A 26,763-nucleotide genomic window follows, 5' to 3' on the forward strand; every position below is an offset into this window, starting at 1 on the left:
CCACAGTGGCTCCCCATTTGTGGAAAGCTCTCTCCAGGCAGGCAGGAGGGAGACGCCATTTTGTGGTTTGTTTCAGGTGCCAAAATGAAGTTCCTAGGGAACTCTGTGAAGGGGGAATAGGGGTCTCCTCACAGCTCTCAGTTCCCAGGACTCTTTGGGGGAAGCCATGACTGTTTAAAGTGGTGTGACGCTGCTTTAAATGTATAGTGCACAGATTCCCCCATATTCCCACATACAGAAAACTCCTGTTTGAGGAAGTTTTGCTGGTTTCATGAAAAAAGAAAATGCATAACGATTTCTCTGTCCAGTCCTCTTTGTGGATTCACAGGCCACAGCCACCACTGGGGCCTCCTCAAGTGCTTTCGCCAAGCCTGAACCTTGCTCTTAACCTGTATCTTGCTTTCACATGGCTGGAATCTAGCCTTCTCTACGAAAGTCAGAGTTACACCATCCATTGTTCTGCCCCCTTTTGTCTCCTCCCCCCCCCTTTCCCCCTCTGGCCCACCAGTGCCACACGTTTTGCCCATGGGGGAAATCGAATGTGGCCAAAGGCTGGAAAAGGCCCCTACCCCAAATTTATGATAACCAGATTGTTATGTACTGAGTTGAATAGGATCCAAACTGCAGCAGTCTGATTGGTCCTAGAACAATAGGATTCAGAATGCAGCAGTCTGATTGGTCCTAGAACAATGCAGCAGTATGATTGGTTGGCAGGAACCACCCAATCATGCTCCAGATAGAAGTGAATCCACAACCTGATTGGCTTACAGTAGAATTCCGGAATTAGAGTGAAATATACTCAGAGTCGCAAAGCGATTTCATGCTCTTTATTCAGCTCATAGTGGTGAGGAGGAATGAATGAATGTCCCCTCAAAGTATCTGCTTTATATACATTATTTACACAATGGGCTGCACATGATTGGCTAATTCCGGAATTCTACTGTAAGCCAATCAGGTTGTGGATTCACTTCTATCTGGAGCATGATTGGGTGGTTCCTGCCAACCAATCATACTGCTGCATTGTTCTAGGACCAATCAGACTGTTGCATTCTGAATCCTATTGTTCTAGGACCAATCAGACTGCTGCCTTTTGGATCCTATTGTTCTAGGACACATCAGACTGCTGCAGTTTGGATCCTATTCAACTCAGTACATAACACAGATATAAAGAAACAAGGAGTTCCAGCCACATGTGCTTCTCTTTCCAACCATGTGATTCTGAATTTCATTGAAGGTGCTGATGGACGCAGTACTTGCTTCAGCTTGCATCTGACTGTTAAAACATTATAATAGGATGTTTCTGAAAGCAGTGTGCTTTTCTTAGGCAGCTCTGTGCCATTATTCCAGTTCTTCTTGCCAAATATGATCGTGATCAGAGAAGTGGTGAACTGTTCATGATGGTCTACAAAATAGTTACATTGCCTCCCTAGCATATAATTGCCCTGGATTTTTTAGTACCTTTTCGTTCCCCTCCCGAAAAAGTCAGTTCAGATTTTCCATGTGACTATAGTTTTTACTGTAATTGACCAAGGTTAAATATCTCCCTCACATTTGGCAGCCTTCCTGTACGTGCTTCTAACACCCAGGCACAAGTGAATAGCAGACTTTTGATAGGTACTTTCTTGTTCCTTGGAAGGAGTCACTTGCAGGCGGAGCACTGGGGTTTCCTTACAGTTTAAGAGACTACTAAGCAGTAGGTGCTAATTAAGTTGTTATTCATAGTGAAATGAAAACCCTTAAGAGCTTTATCTAGCAATATAATGAGGTTTATTGTAAAGACAACTAAGAGCCCTGTGGCACCCTATAGTCTGAATTCATTGTGGCCAAATGTACTTTTTGTAGAAGGTGCACAAAGGCAGATTATCAATTCATCAGCCCACTGCTGTCCCCTTCACTTGATTGAGGACCTTCTGTTTTCCATCAGCTGTGTCCAGGGCATAGACACCATTGATTGGAAAGGGGAAGAATTAAAGAACGGAACTGAGATGAAAAACGAAGCTATGAAAATCATATCCCAGACAACTCTTGTTCGTACAACGTGCAGTTGTTTAGCATCTGTGTTCAATTGTCTGGAGCTGGTGTGCTTACCTGTGGTCCTCTAGGTATTGTTGGACTCCAATAAATTGTTGGACTCCAATATATAGAGTTGCAAGTCTATCAGCCAGGTGCCCTTCTCTGAGAAGGTCATTCCAAAGAGAGGTTCTATCACAAGGAATGCCTGAGATCCAGTTAATCCTGTTGATACAAAGTTTGCCTCCAATCAGATATTTTGTTTGCCCCTTCTCACCCCCTGCCCCTCAGATATTCTTTTCTGGTGCTGCTATTCATAGACTCATAGAGTTGGAAGCAACCCTGGGGGTCATCTAGTTCAACCCCCTGCAGTACAGGAATCTTGGCTCAAGCATCCATGACAGATGGCCACCCAGGCTCTACTCAAAAACCATCCAAGGATTCATTGCATAGGTGCTACCAGGATTTTATGAGACATGTTAGTTGTATGAGTTGAGTCTACCTGTGTTAGACTGGAGCCTACATATGGAAAAAGAAGTTCATCTGTCTATGTCAGGCCCAGAGAAAGGTGAGGTGCTTCTGCTGGGGGTACACTGGGTGACAGTGATCCCACTCGTCCACAAATGGCTGCTCAGCTTGTTAAAATCTCCTGCAGCTAAGTATTCTGCTCCAATCCAGTGTAGAAAATGCTGTATTATCTCTTCATTTTCCTAACTTCCCCCTCCCCCGAAAAAGTTTTCTTTCTGAAAAACAGGCATGTTACACCTTTTCAAGCTGTTTAGGTAAAGGCCTTCCTTTCTTTCCAGCAGAAATTAAATTACATTATTTCTTTTCCATCAGAACGACATGGGGGGCCAGCGCAGTCTGATCAACAAGTGGACCACGTTCCTGAAAGCCAGGCTCATTTGCTCAATTCCAGGTCCAGAGGGAGCAGCTACACATTTTGACGAGCTACGTAAGTGAATTTCAGCTTTAGTGGTTGTCTCTCTCTCCCATCCCTTCTTTAATCACAGAACATCAAGACTCTATAAACCCATTTTCTTCATTTGAAAGTAGCTGCTACTGGGGGCATGGGAAATTTCTTTAAACCCTCACTTAACAAATTGCCCCCAAAATGGGCTCAGCTGTAAGGTAGACAGACAATATGGAACAAAAATGTGTACAGTGCACTCTTTCTCTGTAGAGGTCAACTAACAGCCCCCTGACATTTAGGAGACTTTGTGTGGCACAGTATCCAAGGCGACCCCTGTAAGCAGGTTTTGTTGTCATAAAATTTGCTTGTTCAGACACAGAGACCTCCCCCCTAAATAAATTAACACACGACTCAAATTTTGGTTTTGGTTTTTGGCAGAATTTAGGCCACAACTTTATTGATTACAGAAAGTGAATGGTTGCATAGGCTCTGGTTCGATTAGCTCCCTGCCATGCAGGTAGCGCTGACCCAGGGTTCCAGCATAGGTCAGCCAAGGGTGAACACCCGGATAAGCGGAAAGCCGGGGACAGGCTATCTCCGCTACCCAAATGTCCCCCTGGACTCAGGCACAGGCACAACTCCCACTCAGGGGTTGACCAAACCATCAAGTCCCTGGATTCCTTTAACAGAATACCCTTCACACAGGGATGGCGAGAGCGTTCTCCCATCCCTATCATCTGAACCAGAGCCTATCCACAACCTTACAAGTTGTGACAATTTGCTACGTGGCAGGCGAAACCCAAATGGCAACAGCCAATCAGCCAAGTGGGGAAATTCCTGCTGTGCCCCTGTCCCAACAACAGACGACACATGACGGCATAGCAAGGTCAAGGGCAAGCCCTAAAAGTAGGGAGAGGTGGGCGGGTGTTCCAAATGCAAGCACCGAAAGAGGAAGGTCTGGGTCATGGGCATGGGCATAAATAGGTCCCTCGAACCATTTGGACTGCGTCCCATTGGCCAGATTGCACCCAGCTTCGAGTGACCTACCAGTCAGGTGTGGTGGCTGACCAATCATACCCACCCACAACACAGGGTGTCGGTTGTCCAGGTCTCACCGCAATACGTGCCCTCTTTAAGGGAGGACCCGATATCTCTAGAGAGTACCAAGCCAAAGTTCTGGCCTCCCTTTAGACATGCCGCCGGGTCCTGTATTGGCTGCCTCTTCTGCTGCTCTTCGCACACCAATCTTACTAAATGCAAAGATTTCCACCCATGTGGTTTCTCATGACAGCCAAGTAAGAGCAGCAAACAAGAATTCTGTGGGTGAGCAAACACTTTTACTCCTACTAATTGCAACAGCATGTGAGTAATAGCCAAGTGATGGCAACCATGCCTGGACAGGTAAATGGAGCCTTGGCGTCTGTATTGCTTTGTACAGGAAAAGCAAGCAGCACACAACAAACCCAGAGAATATATTTGTTTATGACTTGTGCTTAGAAACCGAGCTGGTCACCTCGCGTTCTGTGGCAATCTAGATGGCAGGTGGGGGCTCACATGAGTGAATACATTTGCATTTTAAGACACAAAAACCTTGCACATAGAATAATAGGATACAAAGGAAAAGGCTAAACCCTTTCCCCTTATATGCTAGCTTTCTATCTGAAGGGAGGGGAGTGCTGCGGGGGAGCATTCCAGCATCTACCCCATGCCTGAAATTGTAGACTTTGGAAGCCACTTTAGTGAAGCAGAGCTGGGCCTTCAGTGGAGGACGTACTGTGCTTATGAGTCTCGCAGGTGTGGCTCAGTGCAAAAGAAGGAAGGAAAATACAGTGGTACCTCGGTTTACAAACTTAATCCGTTCTGGAAGTCCATTCTTAAACCAAAACCATTCTTAAACTGCCGCTGGTGCCCAGTGGCGTTGTCGCAATGGGGGGGGGGGCGTTTCGCCCCAGGTGCCATGTCTGGGGGGGTGACAAGAAGGCACCCCGCAGGGGCTTGCCCTGCCACCATGGCGTGAGCAGCCAATGCGCTGCCACAGCTGCATGTGGAAGATCCTCTGTTCATGGCTGCAGCCATGAGGAGAGGATCCCGCTGCCAGCGGCAAACTGCAATTTACAGCGTATGTGTGGCGTTGCACACATGCGCTGTACACAACGCCGCCGCACATGCACTTTGCATATCGGTTTGCTGCCAGCGCCACTTGAGCGCCATATGAATGGCAGTGGGATTCCTCCGTCGCCGCTACAGCAGCATGTAGAGGATCCTCTGTTTGCAGCTGCAGCTGCGAGCAGAGGATACCAGCACCGTCTGTACGGCACTGGAGCGCCGCCGCTGGCAAACCACTATGTACAGTGCATGTGTGGCGTCGCTACATACGGTGCATGCGTCGGACGTAGCAGCACCGCACATGCGCGCTACGTAGCGGCACCCCGCCCCAGGTGTCACAATGCCTTCGTTCGCCCCTGCCGGTGCCCTTCCACCGTTCGGATTCTTTTCTTAAAAGGTAAAGGGACCCCTGACCATTAGGTCCAGTCGTGACTCTGGGGTTGTGGCGCTCATCTCGTTTTATTGGCTGAGGGAGCTGGCATACAGCCGGAGCGGTACCTATTTATCTACTTGCACTTTGGCGTGCTTTCGAACTGCTAGGTTGGCAGGAGCTGGGACCAAGCAACGGGAGCTCACCCCGTCGCGGGGATTCAAACCTTCTGATCGACATGTCCTAGGCTCTGTGGTTTAACCCACAGCTCCACCCGCTTCCTATTCCTTTCTTAGACCAAGGTAAAGTTCGCAAACTGGGACACTACTTCTGGTTTTGTGGAATTCGTAAATCGAATCTTTCTTAAACAGGGCTGTTCTTAAACCGAGGTACCACTGTACCACTGTAGATGTTCCTGCATCAGGTACTCATGTCTACCTGGCCACTCTGTGTCTACAAGCTTCTCAGTCCCAAAGTGGAGAGAATGAGCTGGAGTTTAAAATAACTCTGAATCACAACATTCCATCACACAGAGTAACAGTGGCTTAAATGAGTTAAGTTGGGTGCCTGTGCCGGTACAAGCATAAGCATGGAGCCCTTTCAAGACTTCAGACACGGACTGATATTTACAAATTTGATAGCTTTTATTTCAGGGTTTTGTTTTGGTTTTGTTCTGCTTTTGCAGACTGGTTGACACAGCCTGTGTCTGGACACGTGGCCATGGGCCCGCACATGCACTGCCCAACATTTGTGTAATATAGGGGTACCACAAGAGACACACTCTGCATGTAGCTACTTGCTCCCACACTCTCCTTTTTGACAAGGGGAGATTGCAGGAATTGCGCATCCATGTGCAACATCTTGCCACATGTTTATTCTGTATGCAGTGAGAGGCAGGCACAGAGGCTTACCACATGTACAGTATCTGCTGTTATGGGTTTGGAGTGTATTAGTGAGGCATACTAATAATTAGGGTCTGGGAAATAGTAAACTATTTACCTAAGCAACAATAGAAACTAAAAAGTGAGAGCCATTTTCAGGGGTTAGCCAAAAGTTTGCAAATTTGAAAAATGCATATAAGTAAGAAAATACCTACATACTTAACTTTAAAAGCAACATATTCTCCATTGCAGAAGATGTGTTCTTACTTTCTACGAGAGATGAAAGAAATCCTATGGTTTATGGTGTCTTCACTACCACCAGGTACGCTTTAACTCCTGGAGACCAAACCTGTGTACAAACTAAAATGGACCTTCTTGAAGAACCCTGGCTGGTTTATAATGCAATACTAGGCCTCAGATTGGATTACAGTAAATATTATTTTGCCTGTTTACAACCACCTTAGGAGGTAAGCGCAGGCAGGGAATTGTGGTTTTCTCAGTGCTCCCCCAGTGAGAGCCAGTTGGTGTGGCAGATGAAGTGCTGGGCTCAGATGTGGGAGATCAAGGTTCAAGTCCAGGATCCAGCTATTAGGCTTGGCCAAAGCACGTTCTCTTTGCCTGACAGATCTCACCGTCATGCTTTGAGGCGAAAATGCACTTTTGAGCTCTTGCGGGGAAGGCAAGATACAAACATAACATATGGCTGACATCCAAGCCCAGCTTTCCATTTAGCATGGAATCCCTTCTGTTCTTCAAGATTTAAACAAAACTCTGCAAGGGTTACAAGCCAGTAGGTCAGGCCTTCAGCAGACCCCACCAACCATTACCCTCTCATAAACCCATATAAGATGGATTCCAACTTCAATGGGAACTGTGCTTGGTAGATTATTACTTCAAACAACTGGTCAGCAACTATTTTTGAGGGACTTTGACAAAATGGAGGTTTTCCACAGGCATTTCATCCCTGCCCCACTTTTCTCTTTAGAATTGGCAATAGGGAATGGAAGCAGGCGGATTTAGCCCAGGGCCTGCTAGTTCCCGAGCCTTGTTTCAGTTTTATAATTCTAATTATGAAGTCCACTATACATGATAATCTAGAGACAGTCAGTGGATTCTGCACTATAATAAGGTAAAGGTAAAGGGACCCCTGACCATTAGGTCCAGCCGTGACCGACTCTGGGGTTGCGGCGCTCATCTCGCTTTATTGGCCAAGGGAGCCGGCGTACAGCTTTCGGGTCATGTGGCCAGCATGACTAAGCCGCTTCTGGTGAACCAGAGCAGCGCACGGAAATGCCGTTTACCTTCCCGCTGGAGCGGTACCTATTTATCTACTTGCACTCTGATGTGCTTTCGAACTGCTAGGTTGGCAGGAGCTGGAACTGAGCAACAGGAGCTCACCCCGTCACGGGGATTCGAACCGCCGACCTTCTGATCAGCAAGTGCTAGGCTCTGTGGTTTAACCCACAGCACCACCCGCGTCCCTGCACTATAATACTTTTCAGTTAATGATTTGTAGCTTCCTACCCTCTGGGAATCCTTGCCATGTCAATTTATCTATCAAGGAACCTTATGTACTTCCTGCCACAAATGTACTGCATGTTGCAGAGGTTTGGGGAGGATGGAAGAAAACTTGGTTTGTTCTTCAAGATTCTGCCTCCCTTTTCAGTAAAAGCAAAAATAGGTTCATTTCCTATTATATGCAAATGATGGAGCATGTAATTTTCACCCACCAAAAAGTCCCTGGTGTACTTATGGGGGGATTTGTTGTTATCATGCAAAAAAGAAGAAGGAATTATTCGCTTTGAAAGTTTGATACGTAAATTGATCTTGGAAGTCAGTGGTTGTTTTCAGGTGCTGAGCTGAATACACTGCACTCACAACTTGCTTCTGTTTTTGCAGCTCTGTATTCAAGGGCTCTGCTGTTTGTGTGTACAGCATGGCCGATATCCGAGCTGTCTTCAATGGACATTATGCCCACAAGGAGAGTGTGGACCACCGCTGGGTGCAATACGATGGGAGGATTCCATATCCCAGGCCTGGGACGGTAGGTGTCGTGTTTTCCAATTTGGTTTATTTTATATGCATGGACAAATAATGTATTATTATTATTATTATTATTATTATTATTATTATTATTATTATACCATGCCACTCTGGGTGGCTTCCAACAGATATATTTTCCTTCCAGGATGCTTTAAATTCTCCATTCATCCCTTTCCTCATGTTGACAGTTTCTGTTGCTATCTTTTTTTCTCTTTTTTCTTTTGTATATGCCCTTCTTCCGTTTCTCTGAGACAGCTGTTGCCAAACTGCTTATTTCCTGATTGTCTCTCAAACTCTGCTTTTCTAATCTTTGGCTGCATTTCCGTGAGTCGGCAGGGATTGTCTCCGAGGCATCAGCACCTCATGCCCTGGAATAATGCTTTGCTTTGTCAAACATTAAATTATGAGCGTATGTGTCTTAAATCTTGCGGTTCTGTTTTGTTTTTACTGTCTCTATTTATGATATTTTCTTTAGATGTGGCCATTAAATTTGACCCCTTTTGGTATAAATTGTTTCAGAACATCGTAAGTAAATAGTGGCTGGCTTTTTTAAAGATATGGTAATGAATATGTCAGTAATGGGAAGAAAAGAGCTATGCTTAGTACAAGGAAAACCTCTAGATATTGAGTTGTTAAAAGCTCTGCATTTGTGTACAGTTGACAGCTATTTCAAAGGCTCAGGCCGTTCACCGTTACTTTGGACAAAGGCTCATTAAACACATTGTGACTTAGTTCCAAAGCTTACCTTGGAAATGAGAAAAAACAAAACCACATCATTTTGTTCACCCTTGAAAGGGATGTGTGGATGCCTGTATGTCTAAAGGATCAGTGCTTTGTGCACAAACAAAACAAAACCCGAAGCACTTCTCATCACTCCCCACTCTCCCCACCAGCCGGCTGCGAGGTCCCTAGACTTCTCTGGGGCAGGAGAAGAGGGAGCCGATGGGAGCAAAGGATTGCCCCACTTCCTTGGTGGAGCATCACACACTTATCCAAGACACCCGAGGGAATGCGTGTCCCAGCCTGCCGGGTGGGAAGATGGTGTGACTCACACTCCTTTCACCTTGGCAGGAGTGGACATGATTAATGTCACAGGTGTGCTGGGACATTTAGTCCTCCTTTGGGGGAATGTGGAGTCCCTATCTTGGGTCAGTTCAGGCTTCTCATCAGGCAGGGGAAGAAGATGGCTGGCCGCCAAAGTGTCTGACTACTCAGGTGCACTCAGTCAGAAGTTCCTGCTTTTATGATGGCCTCCTTTTGATTTATTTATATATTTGTGTGTGTGACATATCTAGTAAGGATGTAGACATTGTCATTTATTTGTTGCATTGGGACGCGGGTGGCGCCGTGGTCTAAACCACAGAGCCTAGGGCTTGCCGATTGGAAGGTCGGAGGTTCGAATCCCCACGACGGGGTGAGCTCCCGTTGCTCGGTCCCAGCTCCTGCCAATCTAGCAGTTCGAAAGCACATCAAAGTGCAAGTAGATAAATAGGTACCACTCCAGCGGGAAGGTAAACAGCGTTTCCGTGTGCTGCTCTGGTTCGCCAGAAGCGGCTTAGTCATGCTGGCCACATGACCTGGAAGCTGTCTGCGAACAAACGCCAGCTCCCTCGGCCAGTAAGGTGAGATGAGCGCCACAACCCCAGAGTCGTCTGTGACTGGACTTAACGGTCAGGGGTCCCTTTACCTTGTTCCATTTCTATTCCACCTTCTTCTCCAAGACACTCAACATGATGCACATGGTTCCCCCCTTCATTTAATCCCTACAGCAACCCTGTGAGGTAGGTCAGTCTGAGAAGAGGCAGTGCCTGGTCCAAGGCCGCCCACTGAGCTTTATGGCTGGGGGGAGATTTGAACCCTCGTCTCCCAAGTCCTAGTCCTCTAACCACTACACACACAGACACCCCAAATCCATTCTAAATGCACTGATTGGGAGACAGTCTCCTGGATGCAAATGTTGCATGGTAAACAGGGGAACTGAATAACTTTCCTTGTCCATCCTGAACATGTTCATGTTGCCCCATAGCTTCTGGACAAAGGATTTTATATGGCTTCAAGTGTTAATTGCTTGAAACAAGCCTCCAGGCTCCAGGCTGGTAAGAGATATAAGAGATATGTGAAAGGTAAAGGACCCCAGATGGCTAAGTCCAGTCAAAGGTGACTTGGGATTGCAGCGCTCATCTCGCTTTTCAGATCCAAGGGAGCTGGCGTTTATCCACAGACAGCTTTCCGGGTCAAGTGGCCAGAATGACTGAACACTTCTGGTGCAATAGAACACTATGACGGAAACCAGAGTGCACAGAAACACCATTTACTTTCCTGCCACAGCGGTACCTATTTATCTACTTTCACTGGCATGCTTTCGAACTGCTAGGTTGGCAGGAGCTGGGACAGAGCAATGGGAGCTCACCCTGTTACGGGGATTTGAACTGCTGACCTTCCGATTGGCAAGCCGAAGAGGCTCGGTGGTTTAGACCACATCACCACCTGCTGCTATGATGGGTACCTGCTATTCACTGTCCAGGACCCTGATCAGTAATCTAAATTTATCCCTAATACTTTAAGTATTTTTTGTTTGTTTTTAATGCTTGGTAAAGTACAGGAGTGGGCAGGTAGGGAGTTACTACATGAAAGGATAGGTACAGATGTAGCTATTTAAAATGGGAAGCAATCAGGAACAGGATCGCAGAATTTGTAGAGTTGGAAGGGACCCCAAGGGCCATCTAGTCCAACCCCTGCAATGGAAGACTATTGTGTCCAACGTGGGGCTCAAACCCATGACCTTGAGAATAAGAGCCTCATGTTCTACTGACTGAGCTATCACAGATGTCAATATCGTATCCCATCAAACTTATTGTGTGTGCATTCAAGTTTTCTAGGGATGGTATGACCCTGGATTTGTTGACTTGGCTGTGTAAAAACAACAACAACAACCTCAGCAAAAACCAAAAGCTGCTTTATTTATGTTGGAACTACCCAGAAAGGAAGAAAGTCCTTCTTTGTTTAAAGTTCCTAAGCATCTGGTAGCATATTAAGCACAACAAACTAATTTGCTGTGAAATACATTTTCTTTCATGTCTCACTGCCAGAGATGAAGTTCACTTCCTCGAGGCATTTCTTAGCACTCTTTTACACAGAAGCAGGCAGATTTTTAATGTTCTGTTCAGCAGGCTTCGTCTCCCAAGTAAACAATGTCGCAAAGTACATGTGCTGTGGGAGAGCACTCTGAAATTGCAGCTATGACTAAACATGTGGCACTTTGTGTCAGAGAGAAACTCCAGCTAATGTAGTCTGGAAGTGGACAGCCAGCACGGTGACAAATGGAGCAAGCGCACTGCTCAGCCTCTCAGTTGCTCCCTGAGCATCACTTGTCTGCCCTCTGGTGCTACTTAAGAGGCCACAGCCGAAGGAAACGACTGAAAACCTGCCTGTTCTTCGGGGCTGACTTTGAGCTGGCTTCGCTGCTTTCGATGCAAATGCATATTTTCCTCTTTGGAGCTGAGCTCTGGAAGAAGAATTTCTTAAGATTCTTTCAGGCTCCCCAAACAGCTGTTGTGCAAAATAACATGAACTATATGCAGTGGCGTAGTGTGGGGGGTGCAGGGGGGCCGGCCACACCGGGCGCAACATCTGGGGGGGGCGCTCGCCGCCTCCGGAGTCGCCGAAGAGCCTCGGGCGCAGGCTGTAGCAGAGCCCCATGTCTCGTGGAACCGACGAGCTGTGTGCGCGTCTGGGCTGAAGGCGTCCGGCAGGCAGCGGCTCTCAGCGCTCGCCGTGGTCCCCGCGCGTCAGGGCCGCAGAGGGCACGCCAGGCAGCCCCTCCTCACAGCCCCGCCGCTGCCGCTGCTGCTGCAGCTGCTGGGCCATGTTGCATCTTCCTCGCCTCTCTGCCCTCCTCCTCCTCCGGGCAAGCGGCGTCGTTTGGGCGGCAGCGCCAGTGGCAACTCGCCTCAGATCACCTGACATGGACCCGCCGCCCCCGCCGTGGCTACCTTACCGTAAATACCCCAGCCCAGGCAGCAGCAAGAAGAAGCTGCCAGCGGTGGCAGGTTAGGGGTTAGGGGGCGCAAATTACTTGCCTTGCCCCAGGTTAGGGGGCGCAAATTATTTGCCTTGCCCCGGGTGCTGACAACCCACGCTACGCCGCTGACTATATGGGCTGGTATGTGGAAGACAACCAATTTCTGTACCGCTGGCTGGGATTGTGTAGGGGGTGGCATGGAGGAGGCAATGTATATTTCTAAGGAGCGTCTCCACCCCCATCGTTCAGCCCGGACACTGAGATCCAGCTTTGAGGGCCTTCTGGCAGTTCCCTCATTGCGAGAAGTGAGGTTACAGGGAACCAGACAGAGGACCTTCTCAGTAGTGGCGCCCACCCTGTGGAACTCCCTCCCTTCAGATGTGAAGGAAATAAGCAGCTATCTTCTCTTTAAAAGACATCTGAAGGCAGCCCTGTTTAGGGAATTTTTTAATATTTAATGCTGTATTGTTTTTAACACTTGATTGGAAGCTACCCAGAGTGGCTGGGGAAACTCAGCCAGATGGGCGGGGTATAAATAATAAATTATTATTATTATTCTCTGAAAAAAAAGTATATGTCAATGACAGGAGTCCAGCAATGGGGGGAGGGGGGCAAGCTCATTGTTTTTGGGGAGCCACTTGTGGCCCCCTCTTCCATGGGAATGTGGATCCCACTGAAAATAAAGCGCCACTGGCAAAGCGTTCCAGTGCACAACATGATGCTCATGTCTTTTTCTCTTCTCTTTGCTTACGTTCGTTCAAGAGTTAGTGAAGCTGATCAAACCAGCCATAAGAATGGTTCATGATCATTGTTTACATCAGTGGACAACAATATTCACATCCAAAATTTAGTCTTGCAAATAACCAAGGGATGCTGTGTTCTGCCTGAATCCAAAAAATAAAATAAAAATGTTTTGTTAATGCAGATCAGGGTGCGAAATTTAGGAGCCACTTCCCTTCCCACTTCCCTTCCCTTCTCAGTCCCCTCACTCTGGATTTCCAAGTTACAATTACGGATGGAGGAGAAGCCAGTTCAGTTCACATTTAAAGGCAAATCTATCGCAGTCACACTTTCCGAAAGAGCACACAAATCGAAACACAAGCATCCTTCAGGATTCGCCCTTCTCCAAATGGTGTGGTGCCATTCTCAGCCAAGTAGCGTGCACAAAAATGCATATAAAATGTAAAGTGGGCATTAGCATTTATATACAGGTGAAAAGAACGTGCAAAAAATCACTATGTGTACATTATGCAAAAATTGCATACAGATATGTGTAGGGTAGAAGAATCAATCAAAAGACTGGTGAATTTTCTCTGCCCGGCCTATAGTGACTTCTGACTGTAGTCTCTACAGTGCTCCTTGCACCTGAGCATGCATGGACCTGCCGCCTGTGGATCATGCCACCTAGCACCACATGCTTAAGACCCCATGTGCGCAGCTTCCTATTCTATGCAAAATGTGCATCGATTCTGTATCAGCCAAATTGCACATGAGCCCTAGAACATGTGGAAGAGAGAACCCAGGAGGTCCAGCCCTGCCAATATCCATCTCTACACTCCATAAACATGACCATCTGCACAAGGATTCTGATTCATTTGATTGCACGTCCTCTGTTTTGAAAGGATAATTTAGCACCGTCTCTGTCTCTCTGACTCACCATTCTTTTTATACCCTTTGATGTGTCAGAAGGTGAGATAGAGGAGTTCTCTATGGAAAGAGACCTCCCACTTTTCTCCATTCCAGCTGCCTCTGCGGCTGCTATAATTTTTTTAGACCATTTTCACACCACCTTCCAATTCTCCGTAAGTTGTTTGTTTCTCCTTTTTGACTAATTTTGGTGTTGCTCTTGATCTGGTCTCAGTTAATATCTTGCTTGTGTCTCCACTTAGATGTTCCCCTGATCTTCTCAGTGTAATCGGCTTGTCTCAGTTGAGAAAAATGTTTGTGTGTTTTTCTTGAACAAGCCTCCTCTTCGCCCAGCCCAAATTCATTCTCTCTTCCTATTTTTCTACAATATGAATCATTGCTGATTACATAGCAGGTTTTCCGAACATTGCAAATCTCGTCGCATTTCATGCTTGCTAGTTATTTAGCAAGTGATGCCAACGGGAGGTCATTTAACAATCTTCTTTTCTTCTCTCCATCCCTGTAATTCTCCAAATTCTCTTCCCTAGTTTTTCTTACTGTCAACAGCCCAAATGCGTTGGAGGGAAAATGATACGGCAAACCGTAGCAGAGGGTGCAGAGCAAACGTCAAACAGAGTTCTAGCTGATTCCACTTGCCACCTGAACTAACAGTTTGGCTCAGCTCAGGATCAGGCATCAGCCAGGAGAGGCCAACCCTCTTTTATGAAAATATTTCTTTTTGTCAGGGCGGCGGCAGGGGGGGGGGGAGTTTGGTCCTTGACCAGTTTGCTTCCTGACTGTTTTCCATATGAGTATTACCATCCCTCTTGTGACTAAAAATCAGCAGAGTTAGTGCAAGTTTGATTTTCTTACATTCCTCTTATTCTCTCGGTTGCACCCGCCCTGTTTTTTTGACACAGCAAATATATACATTCAGCAGAATCAAGAACCTTCCCTGGACTGCATCACTGTAGTAGAAGCTTGCACTAAAAAAGCGAGGGTATCTGGGGGAGCACTTCACCTGAGCCTTATTGACAACGCACCATTTTTCTTTGTGCAGGGAAGTTTGGTTTTGGTGAGCAGGCAGTCAAACATGGACCTCTCCCCATGAAAATCTGAAGTGCCACAGGCCGCAGATAGCTTTTACAGGTTAATGTTATCCCTCTTCAGACACCCCAGACTCACCTGACAGTGCAAATGGAACCATGGGCCCCTCACCCTTATCTGCATCCCTGATGTTGGCTTCTTCATCATTGGTTCCTTCTTCTTCTTTTTCCTCTTCCTCCTCCTCCTCCTCCTCTTCTTCTTCTTCTACTACTACTACTACTATTTATATACTGCCCATTATCCGTAGCTCTCAGGATGGTTCACAACATAAAATTAGAATATAAAAACACAAAATACAATAAAAAACACAAAATACACAACACAAAATACAACTTAGAAGCCAAGATGATCAGGGAACCCCAATATGCTCTCCAAAAGAGTAGGCAACACTTCAAGATGAAAGGTGAGGCACTCAAAATTAAAAATCTGATTTTTTTAAAACAACAACAACAACAACATGGCATTCAAGTTCCCACTGAAATTTTACCTAGAACGAACAAGTAAATTTGGTGCCTCTCTTCCTTAGCAAACGAATTTATGGGTAATTGCAAGGAAAGACATTGAGATAAGAGATGGGTTTAAGTGTAGTGATCAGTGGAGAAGCTTCTCTCTGTCAGTTTTCAGTCTTATAGAGATTGATTTTTCTCCTGCAAAATCCTTTGAGGGTTTCTTAAATGACAACAATTGTTGTTCACGTTGCCACAGATTCTGGGGATGATTGGTTGTGTGTCTGTAGACACACAAGGCAAATGCTTTGCTGGAGCTATGCAGTTCTGGTCAATGCTTGGATGCTGAGGAATCTAGGCTTGGAAGAAACCTGCCTTGGAAAAGTGATGGGAAATAAATGTAATACAGGAAACAGAAATCTGTCTGGTACAGTCATATTAAAGAACATTTTCATGCACTGCTGCCTTCTGACTCTTGCCTCAAAATTTTATTGAACCACATGGTAAATAATGGTCAAACTTTAGGACCTTCACATGGAGTTGCCATCCCATGATGATGACTTTGGACCATCTCCATGTGAGGATTATAGCAACTGAATGGACTTGTCCCTTAGATACCTGCGTAAGTCTTCACCTGACTTGCAATATCTGGACTATATACTGTTCCTTGAAACTTCCATATCTATCGATTCCTGCTTTGCCAGGATTCACTTTCAGCTTGTAACTAATAGCATTTGCGCCTTTATGAAAAATCTGTGCCTGTATGAAAAACAAAAAAGAATTTGAGAAGGAGCATCTGTGAAGGTCACATTTTGAGAGCTTGCATGTCTTTTTCTAGGATCGAATCACAGAAAAGCTTCATTCTCTGTCAAGACAAAATGGTTTCAGGTGGAAGCTTCTCCAGTACAATCTATGGGCAAGTCCAAACTCAAAGTAGCTTAAGATCATCAAGGGACATATTTCAAATGTCCAGCTGGTGATCTCTGGTGGTTGGAAATGGCTTGTGTTCAGAGCACATCTGGTTTTATGCCAATGCATAATTAGAGGTTGATTCGAAGCAATTAGTGGTGACAAACCCACATCCCTAATGTCTTTTCAGCAGTGGTGAAACTGTGGGTGGAGTTTGGAATGCCAAGATGGTAAAATATTTGCCTGTGGTGTGGGATACCACAATAGCACCAGGTGTGACCTCAGAGACTTCCATCAAGGCAACAACTCCTGATGCCCAGCCAGCCACGTTTTGTCATTACACACACACACACACACACACACAAACACAAACACACATGTTTTAAAAAAGCATTTCAATATTGTGAATATTACAGTGCCAGATCACCTACATCCCAGCATTCTGAAGAGAAGTATCAGCTGATGTGGCTTCAACTGCAATCATCTCAACTTCCCATTATCTCAACTTCCCAGAATGCCTCTCTGCAGCCTCTGCTCTTTCTAGTGACAGACAGCCTGCTGTTTGTTGCCATGGCGCAGCTGCTGCTGCTGCCCTCTCTCAAGCATCATGCCAGCCCTGATCCAACCAAATGGATGGACAGTAGTTTATGGACAGGTGAGAGAAAATACTTCTTCACAAACCCATAGTTAAGGATTCTAGTCATGCGGCTCAATGTGGTGCCTTCCATGGTCCTATGTTTCAGTGTATCTGAAGAAGTGTGCATGCACATGAAAGCTTCTACCCAGAACAAACTTAGTTGGTCTCTAAGGTGCTACTGGACAATTTTTAAATTATACATACATATATATATATATATATATATATATATATATATATATATATACACACACACACACACACACACACACACATATATACATATATATGTATATACACACACACACACACACACACACACACACAGTGGTACCTCTAGATACGAACGGGATCCATTCCGGAGCCCCGTTTGCATCTAGAGGTAAATGTATCTAGCGATGGCACGTCTGCGCATGCGCGCGTTGCTTTTCGCCGCTTCTGTGCATGCGCATGACGTCATTTTGAGTGTCTGCGCATGCGCAAGCGGGGAAATCCAGAAGTAACACGCTCTGTTACTTCCAGATTGCCACGGAGCGCAACTCGAATGCACTCAACTTGAAGCAAATTTAACCCCGAGGTATGACTGTGTATATATAAAATTTTGACTGCATCAGACCAACACAGCTACCTACCTGAATCTAGAACCATAGTTAAGAAATTTGCTCTCCCAAGAGGATGTGGCAAAGGGGTTATACTTTTTTGGAAGATACGTCTGTCTGTGGGTATGCACTAAAATGAAACTTCCAGCTTCAGAGACCTTATTCCTCTGAATATCTGCTGCTGGGAAGCAGACAGGAAGGGAGGGGATTTGCTTTCACATCCTGCTTGAGGACTTTGAGGTGGCATCTGACTGGCCTCTGTTGGAAGCGAAATACTGGACTAGATGTAGCTTGGGTTTATCAGCAGGGCTCTTCTTGTGTTCCTCTGCCCCTTCTCCTTCCTGTGGTTCATCATAGTTGATGTTCATAGTACTAGGCAAGCTTCCCTGTTCTCCTCTGAGGTCAACATTTGGCATTTTGGATGCACACTAAAGGCCACCAGGGACTGGGAGGAGACTCCCGCACTTGCCCCTGAAATTTGGCAGGACAAGAACTCAGAGTCTGCTGAAAGGCAGAGTTGTTCACTTGCGTTCTGGCCACCTACTTCTGCACCACCCAAAGACATCAGAAAGGGCCATTCAGTCACTCTGGGTGGACAGAATTGGTTTCAACAGCTGGTACTTAGCGACTGGAAAGTCAGCAGTTCCTTGGGTGGAGAAGAAAGATACTCCACAATTCATTCCTTTGCTCTGGATAAACTGTGTGACTGTCAAGAGATGGCTGTTGAAAGGATCAGCCTTGCCAACTATAACAGCGCAATTGTTCCCAGCAGTTACATTTTCCTGATCCTGGTCCAAAGACCTCTCCTACAGTCTGTATTTACCAGTGGCAGCCTCTAATTTCTGGTATCTGCTTTGGAGAAATGTTGAGGGGGTCCACACATGCATGCGGCAGGTCTTCAAGTTTCATCTTTGTCTCACAAGTCTCCAGAAGTTAAATGTGTAATTCAAGAAGTGGTTGCCCCTAATCCCTGGCAATACTGCCTGGGGCTGCTGGCGGTGGGAGCCCAGCAACATCTAAAGGGGTGCAGGTTGCCCAACCCAAGACACACAACACCAGTAAACTGTTTCCCTTCCATACTTTCACCCAGTTGCCACTACAGGTAATGAATGTTGCTGAAGATGCTGAGTTTGCATCCATTTTGTTATATGTGCTACCAGACAACGTGTCTCTGAATACCTGTTTCTTGGAATCCCTAGTGGTTTGGGTCTGGCTAGCTCGAGTCCTGCTTGCCAGCTTCCCAATGGGTCTTCTGGTTGGCCACTATGAGAACAGGGTGATGAATGAGACAGGCCATTGGCTTGATCCAGAAGGCCCTTCTTACTGTAGGGATGTGGATAGATGCTAGGAGAGGACATCTTTATTAGATATTATCCTTCCTTCCTCATGTTTGCAACTTCAGCAGAGTGCATCCCTTTTCATTCAAGTAATCCAGGATAGTTTCAGGTAGACTGGATTCTCCTGGTATTCCACCCCCCCCCCCTTAAGACAATAATCACACAAACAGTCCTGTAAAGGGTAAAAATAGCATTTACTCACCCAGAATACTTGTTGAAGAGTAAGAAATACAGTAATAATAATAATAATAATAATAATAATAATAATAATAATAATTTTATTTATATCCCGCCCTCCCCAGCCGAAGCCGGGCTCAGGGCGGCTAACAACACTAAAATAGTACAACATTCTAAAATCATTCATTATAAAATTAATTCAAATCAAATTGATGGCAACCATTGGGCTAGAGATTCTGTGAAGATTGCCAAAGGAGGGAGTCAGGCTGTGCCCTGGCCAAAGGCCTGGTGGAACAGCTCCGTCTTGCAGGCCCTGCGGAAAGATGTCAAGTCCCGCAGGGCCCTAGTCTCTTGTGACAGAGCGTTCCACCAGGTCGGAGCCACAGCCGAAAAAGCCCTGGCTCTAGTAGCTTTGTTCAGGCAGACTTAAAATGGTAATTCAGTTACAAAGACATACTTAAGTCTATCTTAAAATGGTGTCTGAGCATTGGAGCTCAGACATGCAGATGTCCTTCACATTTCTGTCTTGGTGATGAGATGAAGAGGAAGAGAAGAAAGAGAGAGGATGTGCCCAAGCTGGTAAGACAATATCTCTTGTCATGCCCTTCACCTGTCAGGGCACAGTGGGAGTGTCTCTCACAGAAAAACTCTGTGAGCTTCAGCTCTCATCATGTGCCTTTCTAGCAAAGCATCAGTTGTTGGTTTGACTGCATTGCAAATATCCCACACTTATGTTCATAGAATAATAGAATTTAGAGAGGGAAGGGGCCCCCGTGGGTCATCTAGTCCAACCCCCTGCAATGCAGAAATCTCAATTATATCAATTAATATTACAATTATATCCATTGTAATATTAATTATTGTATTAAATGTTCTAAAGGTTTTTTGTTTTGATTTACTTTAAGGAGACTGAAGAGTTTTCGGGCAGCAATGTGCAATGGTGGGGAGGGACATTTCAGGTAGTGAGTTTTGTTTTGGGGTTAAAAAGGTAAAGGGACCCCTGACCATTAGGTCCAGTCGTGACCGACTCTGGGGTTGTGGCGCTCATCTCGCTTTATTGGCCAAGGGAGCCAGTGTACAGCTTCCGGGTCATGTGGCCAGCATGACTAAGCCACTTCTGGCAAACCAGAGCAGCGCACAGAAACGCCGTTTACCTTCCCACCGGAGCGATACCTATTTATCTACTTGCACTGGAGTGCTTTCGAACTGCTAGGTTGGCAGGAGCAGGGACTGAGCAACGGGAGCTCACCCCGTCGTGGGGATTCAAACTGCCAACCTTCTGATCGGCAATTCCTAGGCTCTGTGGTTTAACGTACAGCGCCACCCATGTCCCTTGTTTTGGGGTTAGTTAAGTGTTAAAAATATTCAAATCTGTCCCGTTTTCGCTTCTCTGAATCGAGAAGGGAGAAGCATGAGTCTGTTTACAGACGATTCTGTTTTGACATAATAGCCCCACTTTTCATACTTGAGTGTGTTTACATTGCAGGGTCAATTCCAAAACTTTACCAAGTTCAAAGGGAGGGGAACAGCCATGCTGTTTCGCTAGTAACCTCAGCTGAATGAATAAGCTAGTACTCTGGAAAATAAAAATAAAATGGTCTTTCTCCATGGAAATTGCCATGAAACAAAAATATGATCAGGGTGGCTATGGGTGGAACCCATGTGTAATTATGCTTTCAACTAGGAAGTTCAAAACTAGTCTGTAGTGGTGTGCACTATACTCATCAGTCTGTATTTTTGTCGTTTGTGCTGATGGTCTCTTTGGAGGCATTGCCTAAGCCAGTGATGGCCAAACTTGGCCCTCCACCTGTTTTGGGACTACATTTCCTATCATCCCTGACCACTGGTCCTGTTAGCTTGGGATGGTGGGAGTTGTAGTCCCAAAACAGCTGGTGGGCCGAGTTTGGGGAAGCCTGACCTAAGCCATATTGGCTACCCTATAACATAACTGACTGGTGGGTTTCAGCTTGGGAGTCTCACACTTCAGTTCTAAAACTAATTTGAAAATCCATTTCATTTCTGTAAGTGAGGCTTATTTTGAAGTATAGCTGTATACTTGTATATCTGAAGGAGTGTCTCCACCTCCATCATTCAGCCTGGACACTGAGGTCCAGTTTCAAGGACCTTCTGGTGATTCCCTCACTGTGATAAGTGAATTTACAGGGAACCAGGCAGAGGGCCTTCTTGGTAGTGGCACCCGCCCTGTGGAACGCCCTCCCTTCAGAAGTCAGAGAGATAAAGAACTCCACAACTTTTAGAAGACATCTGAAGGCAGCCTTGTATTGAGAAGCTTTTAATGTTTTATTGTGTTTTTATACGTGTTGGAAGCTGCCCAGTGTGGCTGGGGCAACCCAGCCAGAGGGCCAAGGTATAAATAATAAAATTGTTGTTGTTGTTTAGAATTAGAGCTTGGGTTCAAATCCTGGCTCTCCAATGACCTTTCATTATGGTCTACTTTGGATCTTTTTCATGTTGGAGAAAGGTTGTTCCTTAGGTGAAAGTGCACCTTCTTACCCTACCTATTGGGCAGGACTGTTCTCCTCTCAATGTATGGGTGTAACATGTATATAAGCTTATACATTAAAAAGCTCAACCCATGTAGACCGAAAGCGCAAATAGATTCAGTTGTGCAATTTGGACCATTGTGAATTTCAACTGATGCCCATCTGCTCTGTGCAAACTTTTCACCCATAGCTGGACATCTCACAGGTGGGGAAAATGTGCCCAGTGGGCAGAGGGAGAAGGCACGTGCTTGAGCCCATCCCAAATAACTGATGAGAATATTGTCCTAGCCAGCCCAGGCTCCTAGTTCATCTTAGTTGCGTGGCAAGACCCTCAAGCCGACCTCCCATTAGGATAAATAAATTCACATAGACACGGATATTTTGTTTAAGGTTTTTGGGCAAAAAATTGGCCACAACTTTATTGATTACAGGAATGAGAGTGGTATTGGCTTAGGCATTGGCAAGATTATATCTGACTCCTGCCCCCTTTGCAGGAAGTCTGTAAGGGTAAACCACCCAAAGGGAAATTGCTTCGGGGGAACCTGCCTGCATCTCCCCTGGTGTTCCCAGAGGCCTGGCATGGCCCTCACCCTTCAAGCGGACTTTGGACAGGAACCAGGCCTCGGATTCCTTTAACGGAATACCCTTGAAACTGGAGGGGCAGGCGATGGCCGGCCTCCCCTCCCCCATTCACCATAAGCCAATGCCTAGCTGCCAAACCTTACAAAGTTGTGACAGTTGCTAAGAGGTAGGCAAAAACCAAGTGGCCCGTGCCAATTTGCCAAATGGAAAAAATTCCTACCCGGCCCCCGACTCAAGTCGGGGAACCAGTCAAAGTCCAAAGCAAGGCCAAAGGATCTAAATTAAAGGGAGGGTGGGCGGGTGTTCAGCAGGGCGAAGCAGGAGCCTGGCACACGTCACACGGCTGCTTTTATACTTCCCCCCACTATCACCCTTTGGCATTATTGGGCAATAGCCCAGGGTGATTGTGGTGCCACCCCGGTGTGAGGGCGACAGCTCCACCCACGCCAGGGTGGCGGGGGGAACCAGTTTGAGAGCCTGCCCGCAACCAGGACCATCTATTAAGATGATCCCATTTCTCCCCCAATGAAATGGATAGTTGTTGGATTTCAAAGATGAGGTGCCTGTAAATGTTATCTGACAGATACTAGCTGCCGCTGATGAAATTTATTCCATTTCCCGATCCTATCGGAGATCGTTTTCTGAGCTATCAAGCACTGAATCCCTGCTTGTACTTAGAGAAGTGGCATCCTGCCATCGAATTACCTAAGTGCCTCCAGGCAACTCTTGCTGTCATCTGGGTATTAAAAACGGACACAAATAACTGGGAAGATTCGGTCCAGTTCCTGGCTTCGTATGCAGCGTACATAATGCTCTCTGAGCTGCGCCAGATCTTAAGTGCTGAAGTTCGTCCAAAGCCCTAACAAAGTTTAAGTTGGAGCTCCCAGCCAAATGGCATATTTGGTATTGGAAGAATGTGCTGAGAGACAATTACCTCTTTCTCTCTGTTTAAAAGGTCTGTGTCACAGAGCGAGCCTGCAAACTTAAAAGAAGCATCTTAAACACATTATAAAATGGTCTGTTTGCTAGATAGGACCAGCTCCTCTTTCACAGATTATGTTGTAGCTCCACCTGGCAGGAAATTTGGGAATTATCTTGTTAGTATGAAAAGATTACAGCTCAGATTCTGGAAACACGCAACTCCACTGAGACCACAGATAAACAGTTTCAGCATTATGGCCCATCGTTTTGCTGTAGTGATTATTTAAAGAGATAGTGCTCATCAGCCGATGGAGGAGAAGCTCTGGTTGTGGTGTGCATATTGTGGGATGTTGGAGAGCTCTCTCCTCTGTTCCCCAAAGCTGCATAGCAAAACACTCAGTTAATTTCATGCCGTAAATCAAGCCCTCCGTTTGTGGTATCATGTGAGCCCAAGCATTCTATAGCATAAAATGTACTTATATTCAGGGGAACCCTGCCATTTCATTTTCTTATTAGTTATTGCTTATTCGCTTTCTTTGTGGTATGAGGTAATGCCCTGCTACTACACTTTTGGATTGTGAACAATATTAAAAATAAAAATATATTTACTCAGGAAACCCCAGACATAATCCCTGCTGCCCCTTTATCCCACTAGCACACGGGGCATGAGACAGTCTTTCAACCTTACTTGAACATCTTTGAAATGGGACCATGAACATAGGTGACATCATCCAGTTTTAATTTATTTTTCTGGAGCGCAAGTGACTGTTGTCAAGCCCTCTACCCAATATGGACTTCTTGTGTTGCAGGACTGTAAGTGCTTTATCTGGCAATCCTAGAATGCATTGCTCTCTCCCCTTGATAGTCTCTGTGTATAAAATCACATAAGAATGCAAAAAGAGCATCTGGTGGATCAGGCCCACAAGCCATCTAGTCCAGCATCCTGTTCTCACAGTGGCCAACCTCTAGATTTTAATTTTATTTTTAATATAAATGGAAACACTGAATGTCCCCCTGCACATATATAACACCATTTAAAAGTGAGTAGATAGTCCATCTTTTCAGGTATAACCAGTGCTGGTTATTGATAAGATAAACCTGTGTAATGCCTGCAAAAAATAGCAATCTTCTTGGTAACGGAGACCAGGAAGCGTCATGGAAAAGTAGCTCATAGTCGCTGCCCTTCCCTTCAATGCCTTTTCCAATTTTCATGTCTTCGACTGTAAATTTGATTATAGCTGTGTTGCACTCATTTTCTCTCTGCTGTTTTCTCTAAGCAGCTGCTTTTTAATATAATTTGCTACAGTGCTACATTATTATTATGAGGATGGTCTGTGGCCAAAAGAAATATAAGTAAATTAATTCATCATTTTTTTTCACATGCTGGCTACAGCCTCCCCCCCCCCCCCGCCCCGCCGCCCACTTTAGCATTATAGTTTACTGTACATATTGTCATAGTTTCTGCTAGACTTCTTCTACTGTAAACCAATTTTATGTCACTCGGGAACCCGGATAACAAACAAGACTTATTGCAATGTGTCTGCATATGTTTTAATATTGTTTTAATATGTTGCTCTTTTGTTGCTGCAAAGGCAACTGTCTTCTGACACCTTAAAGACTAACAGATTTATTGCCGCAGAAGCTTTCGCAGACTGGTTTCCACTTCCTCAGAACATTACTACTTTTCCTGAGTAGCCTCAAGGGGGCAGTGTCTATTAACTATTGGGGGGGAAATACAGTTCATAAGTATGTTGAACATCTGTCTTGACCAAATGCAACCTATATACGTTCAGATTTGAGCAATCCCCGCTGAACTCAGTGGGACTTACGTCTAAATAGATAGTCATGGATTGCATTTTCATAGGTTGTGTTTTAACACTTCAAGTCCTAAAAATTTCTGCCTTCAGTACCAAAGTAACATTCTTGAAATGCTGGCAGAACTTAGTGGATCATTCACATTGTTCCAACTCTCTGTCTTTTTTTCCTAATCCTTTCTTTTCTATTCTGTCCATCTTTTTTCTGCTTTTCCTCCTCTCCCTGCTTGCCTAAAGGTGATTTTTTTACACACAATGGGCAACCAGATAAGCAGAAATTCCAAAGTCTACAGGCAGGCAAAGAAGAAGAACCTCACAACTTTTCTCTTGTGTCTCCATTGTGCAGTGCCCCAGCAAAACATACGACCCTTCCATCAAGTCCACCAGAGATTTTCCTGACGATGTCATTAGCTTCATAAAGCGCCATCCGGTGATGTACAAATCAGTCTACCCAGTAACCGGAGCGCCGGTGTTTTCTCAAATCAATGTGGACTACAGACTGACGCAGATTGTGGTGGATCGTGTCATGGCTGAAGATGGCCAGTATGATGTCATGTTCTTAGGGACAGGTAAGATGCACAATGTTGGCTCCTCTGTTTCCCATATAGACTTCCATCTTCTTGCAAAATGCCCTTTGCATGTATCCCACACGTATGGAACAATGTTGCGCGTATGGATCATTGTCTGGGGATTGCCTTGGGATTGCGAAAGACTTTGCCCTCCTTTCTTAACCCTGGAGCAGGAGCATTTGCTCTTTGGGGCAGAGTATGTGCCTTAGTCACATTGTGGACCAAGTCCATTGGCTGTGCACCATCTCACACAGGGCCAGATTTAGGTTTGATGAGGCCCTAAGCTACTGAAGGTAATGGGGCCCTTTATATGTCCAGCTGTCCTTTGTCAACAACAAATTGTCGCTGTTTTTTTGTGTTGAATATATGCTATATGGTAATTTATGAACCTACATAACACAAGGGATGCGGGTGGTACTGTGGTCTAAACCACCGAGCCTAGGGCTTGGCGATCAGAAGGTCGGTGGTTCGAATCCCCACAACAGGGTGAGCTCCCGTTGCTCGGTCCCTGCTCCTGCCAACCTAGCAGTTCAAAAGCACGTCAAAGTGCAAGTAGATAAATAGGTATCTCTCTGGCGAGAAGGTAAATGGCGTTTCCGTGCGCTGCTGTGGTTCGCCAGAAGCTGCTTAGTCATGCTGGCCACATGACCCAGAAGCTGTAAGCCGGCTCCCACAGCCAATAAAACAAGATGAGCGCCGCAACCCCAGAGTCGTCCGTGACTGGGCCTAACAGTCAGGGATCCCTTTACCTTTACACAACACCGTTGCTTCATGTAGCTTTTATTTGTTTCTTATCTTAGGTTTCTTTTTCCTTTAATTTTGTTGTTTTTTATCTTATATTTGTTTAAAAAATTGTTTTTTATCTTATATTTTGGAAATATACATCCAGGTTTCTTTTCCCTTTAATTTTTTTGGTGGCCCCCCAAGAGAGCGGGGCCCTAAGCTATAGCTTGTTTAGCTCATACGTAAATCTGGCCCTGGTCTCATAATAAAGATGGCTGCAACTGAAAAATATCTGAAGCAGGTTTGGAGTAGATAGGTTTGGAGTAGGGGATATAGTTGTCATGCATAAACCCTCACTGCAGATCCAGTTGTCTCACTGGAAAGATTCTAGAGTGTCTACACTGAGGCTCTCGATCCATTCCAGTCCGGCTTCCGCGCTGGTCATGGGACCGAGACGGCTCTGGTCGC

General features: G+C 45.7%; 1 protein-coding gene across 1 annotated transcript in view; it reads left to right on the forward strand.

The window, feature by feature from the left end:
- SEMA3D (semaphorin 3D) overlaps positions 1 to 26,763 on the forward strand; it is a 174,957-nt gene that overhangs the window by 113,205 nt on the left and 34,989 nt on the right. The window contains exons 9-12 of the mRNA XM_083615609.1: positions 2,851 to 2,965; positions 6,533 to 6,602; positions 8,180 to 8,324; positions 25,350 to 25,572. Of these exons, the coding sequence (XP_083471735.1) occupies positions 2,851 to 2,965; positions 6,533 to 6,602; positions 8,180 to 8,324; positions 25,350 to 25,572 (553 nt within the window). The remainder of the gene's footprint in view (positions 1 to 2,850; positions 2,966 to 6,532; positions 6,603 to 8,179; positions 8,325 to 25,349; positions 25,573 to 26,763) is intronic.

The sequence above is a fragment of the Podarcis filfolensis genome, assembly GCF_964270895.1.
Source record: "Podarcis filfolensis genome assembly, chromosome: 5".
NCBI lineage: Eukaryota > Metazoa > Chordata > Lepidosauria > Squamata > Lacertidae > Podarcis > Podarcis filfolensis.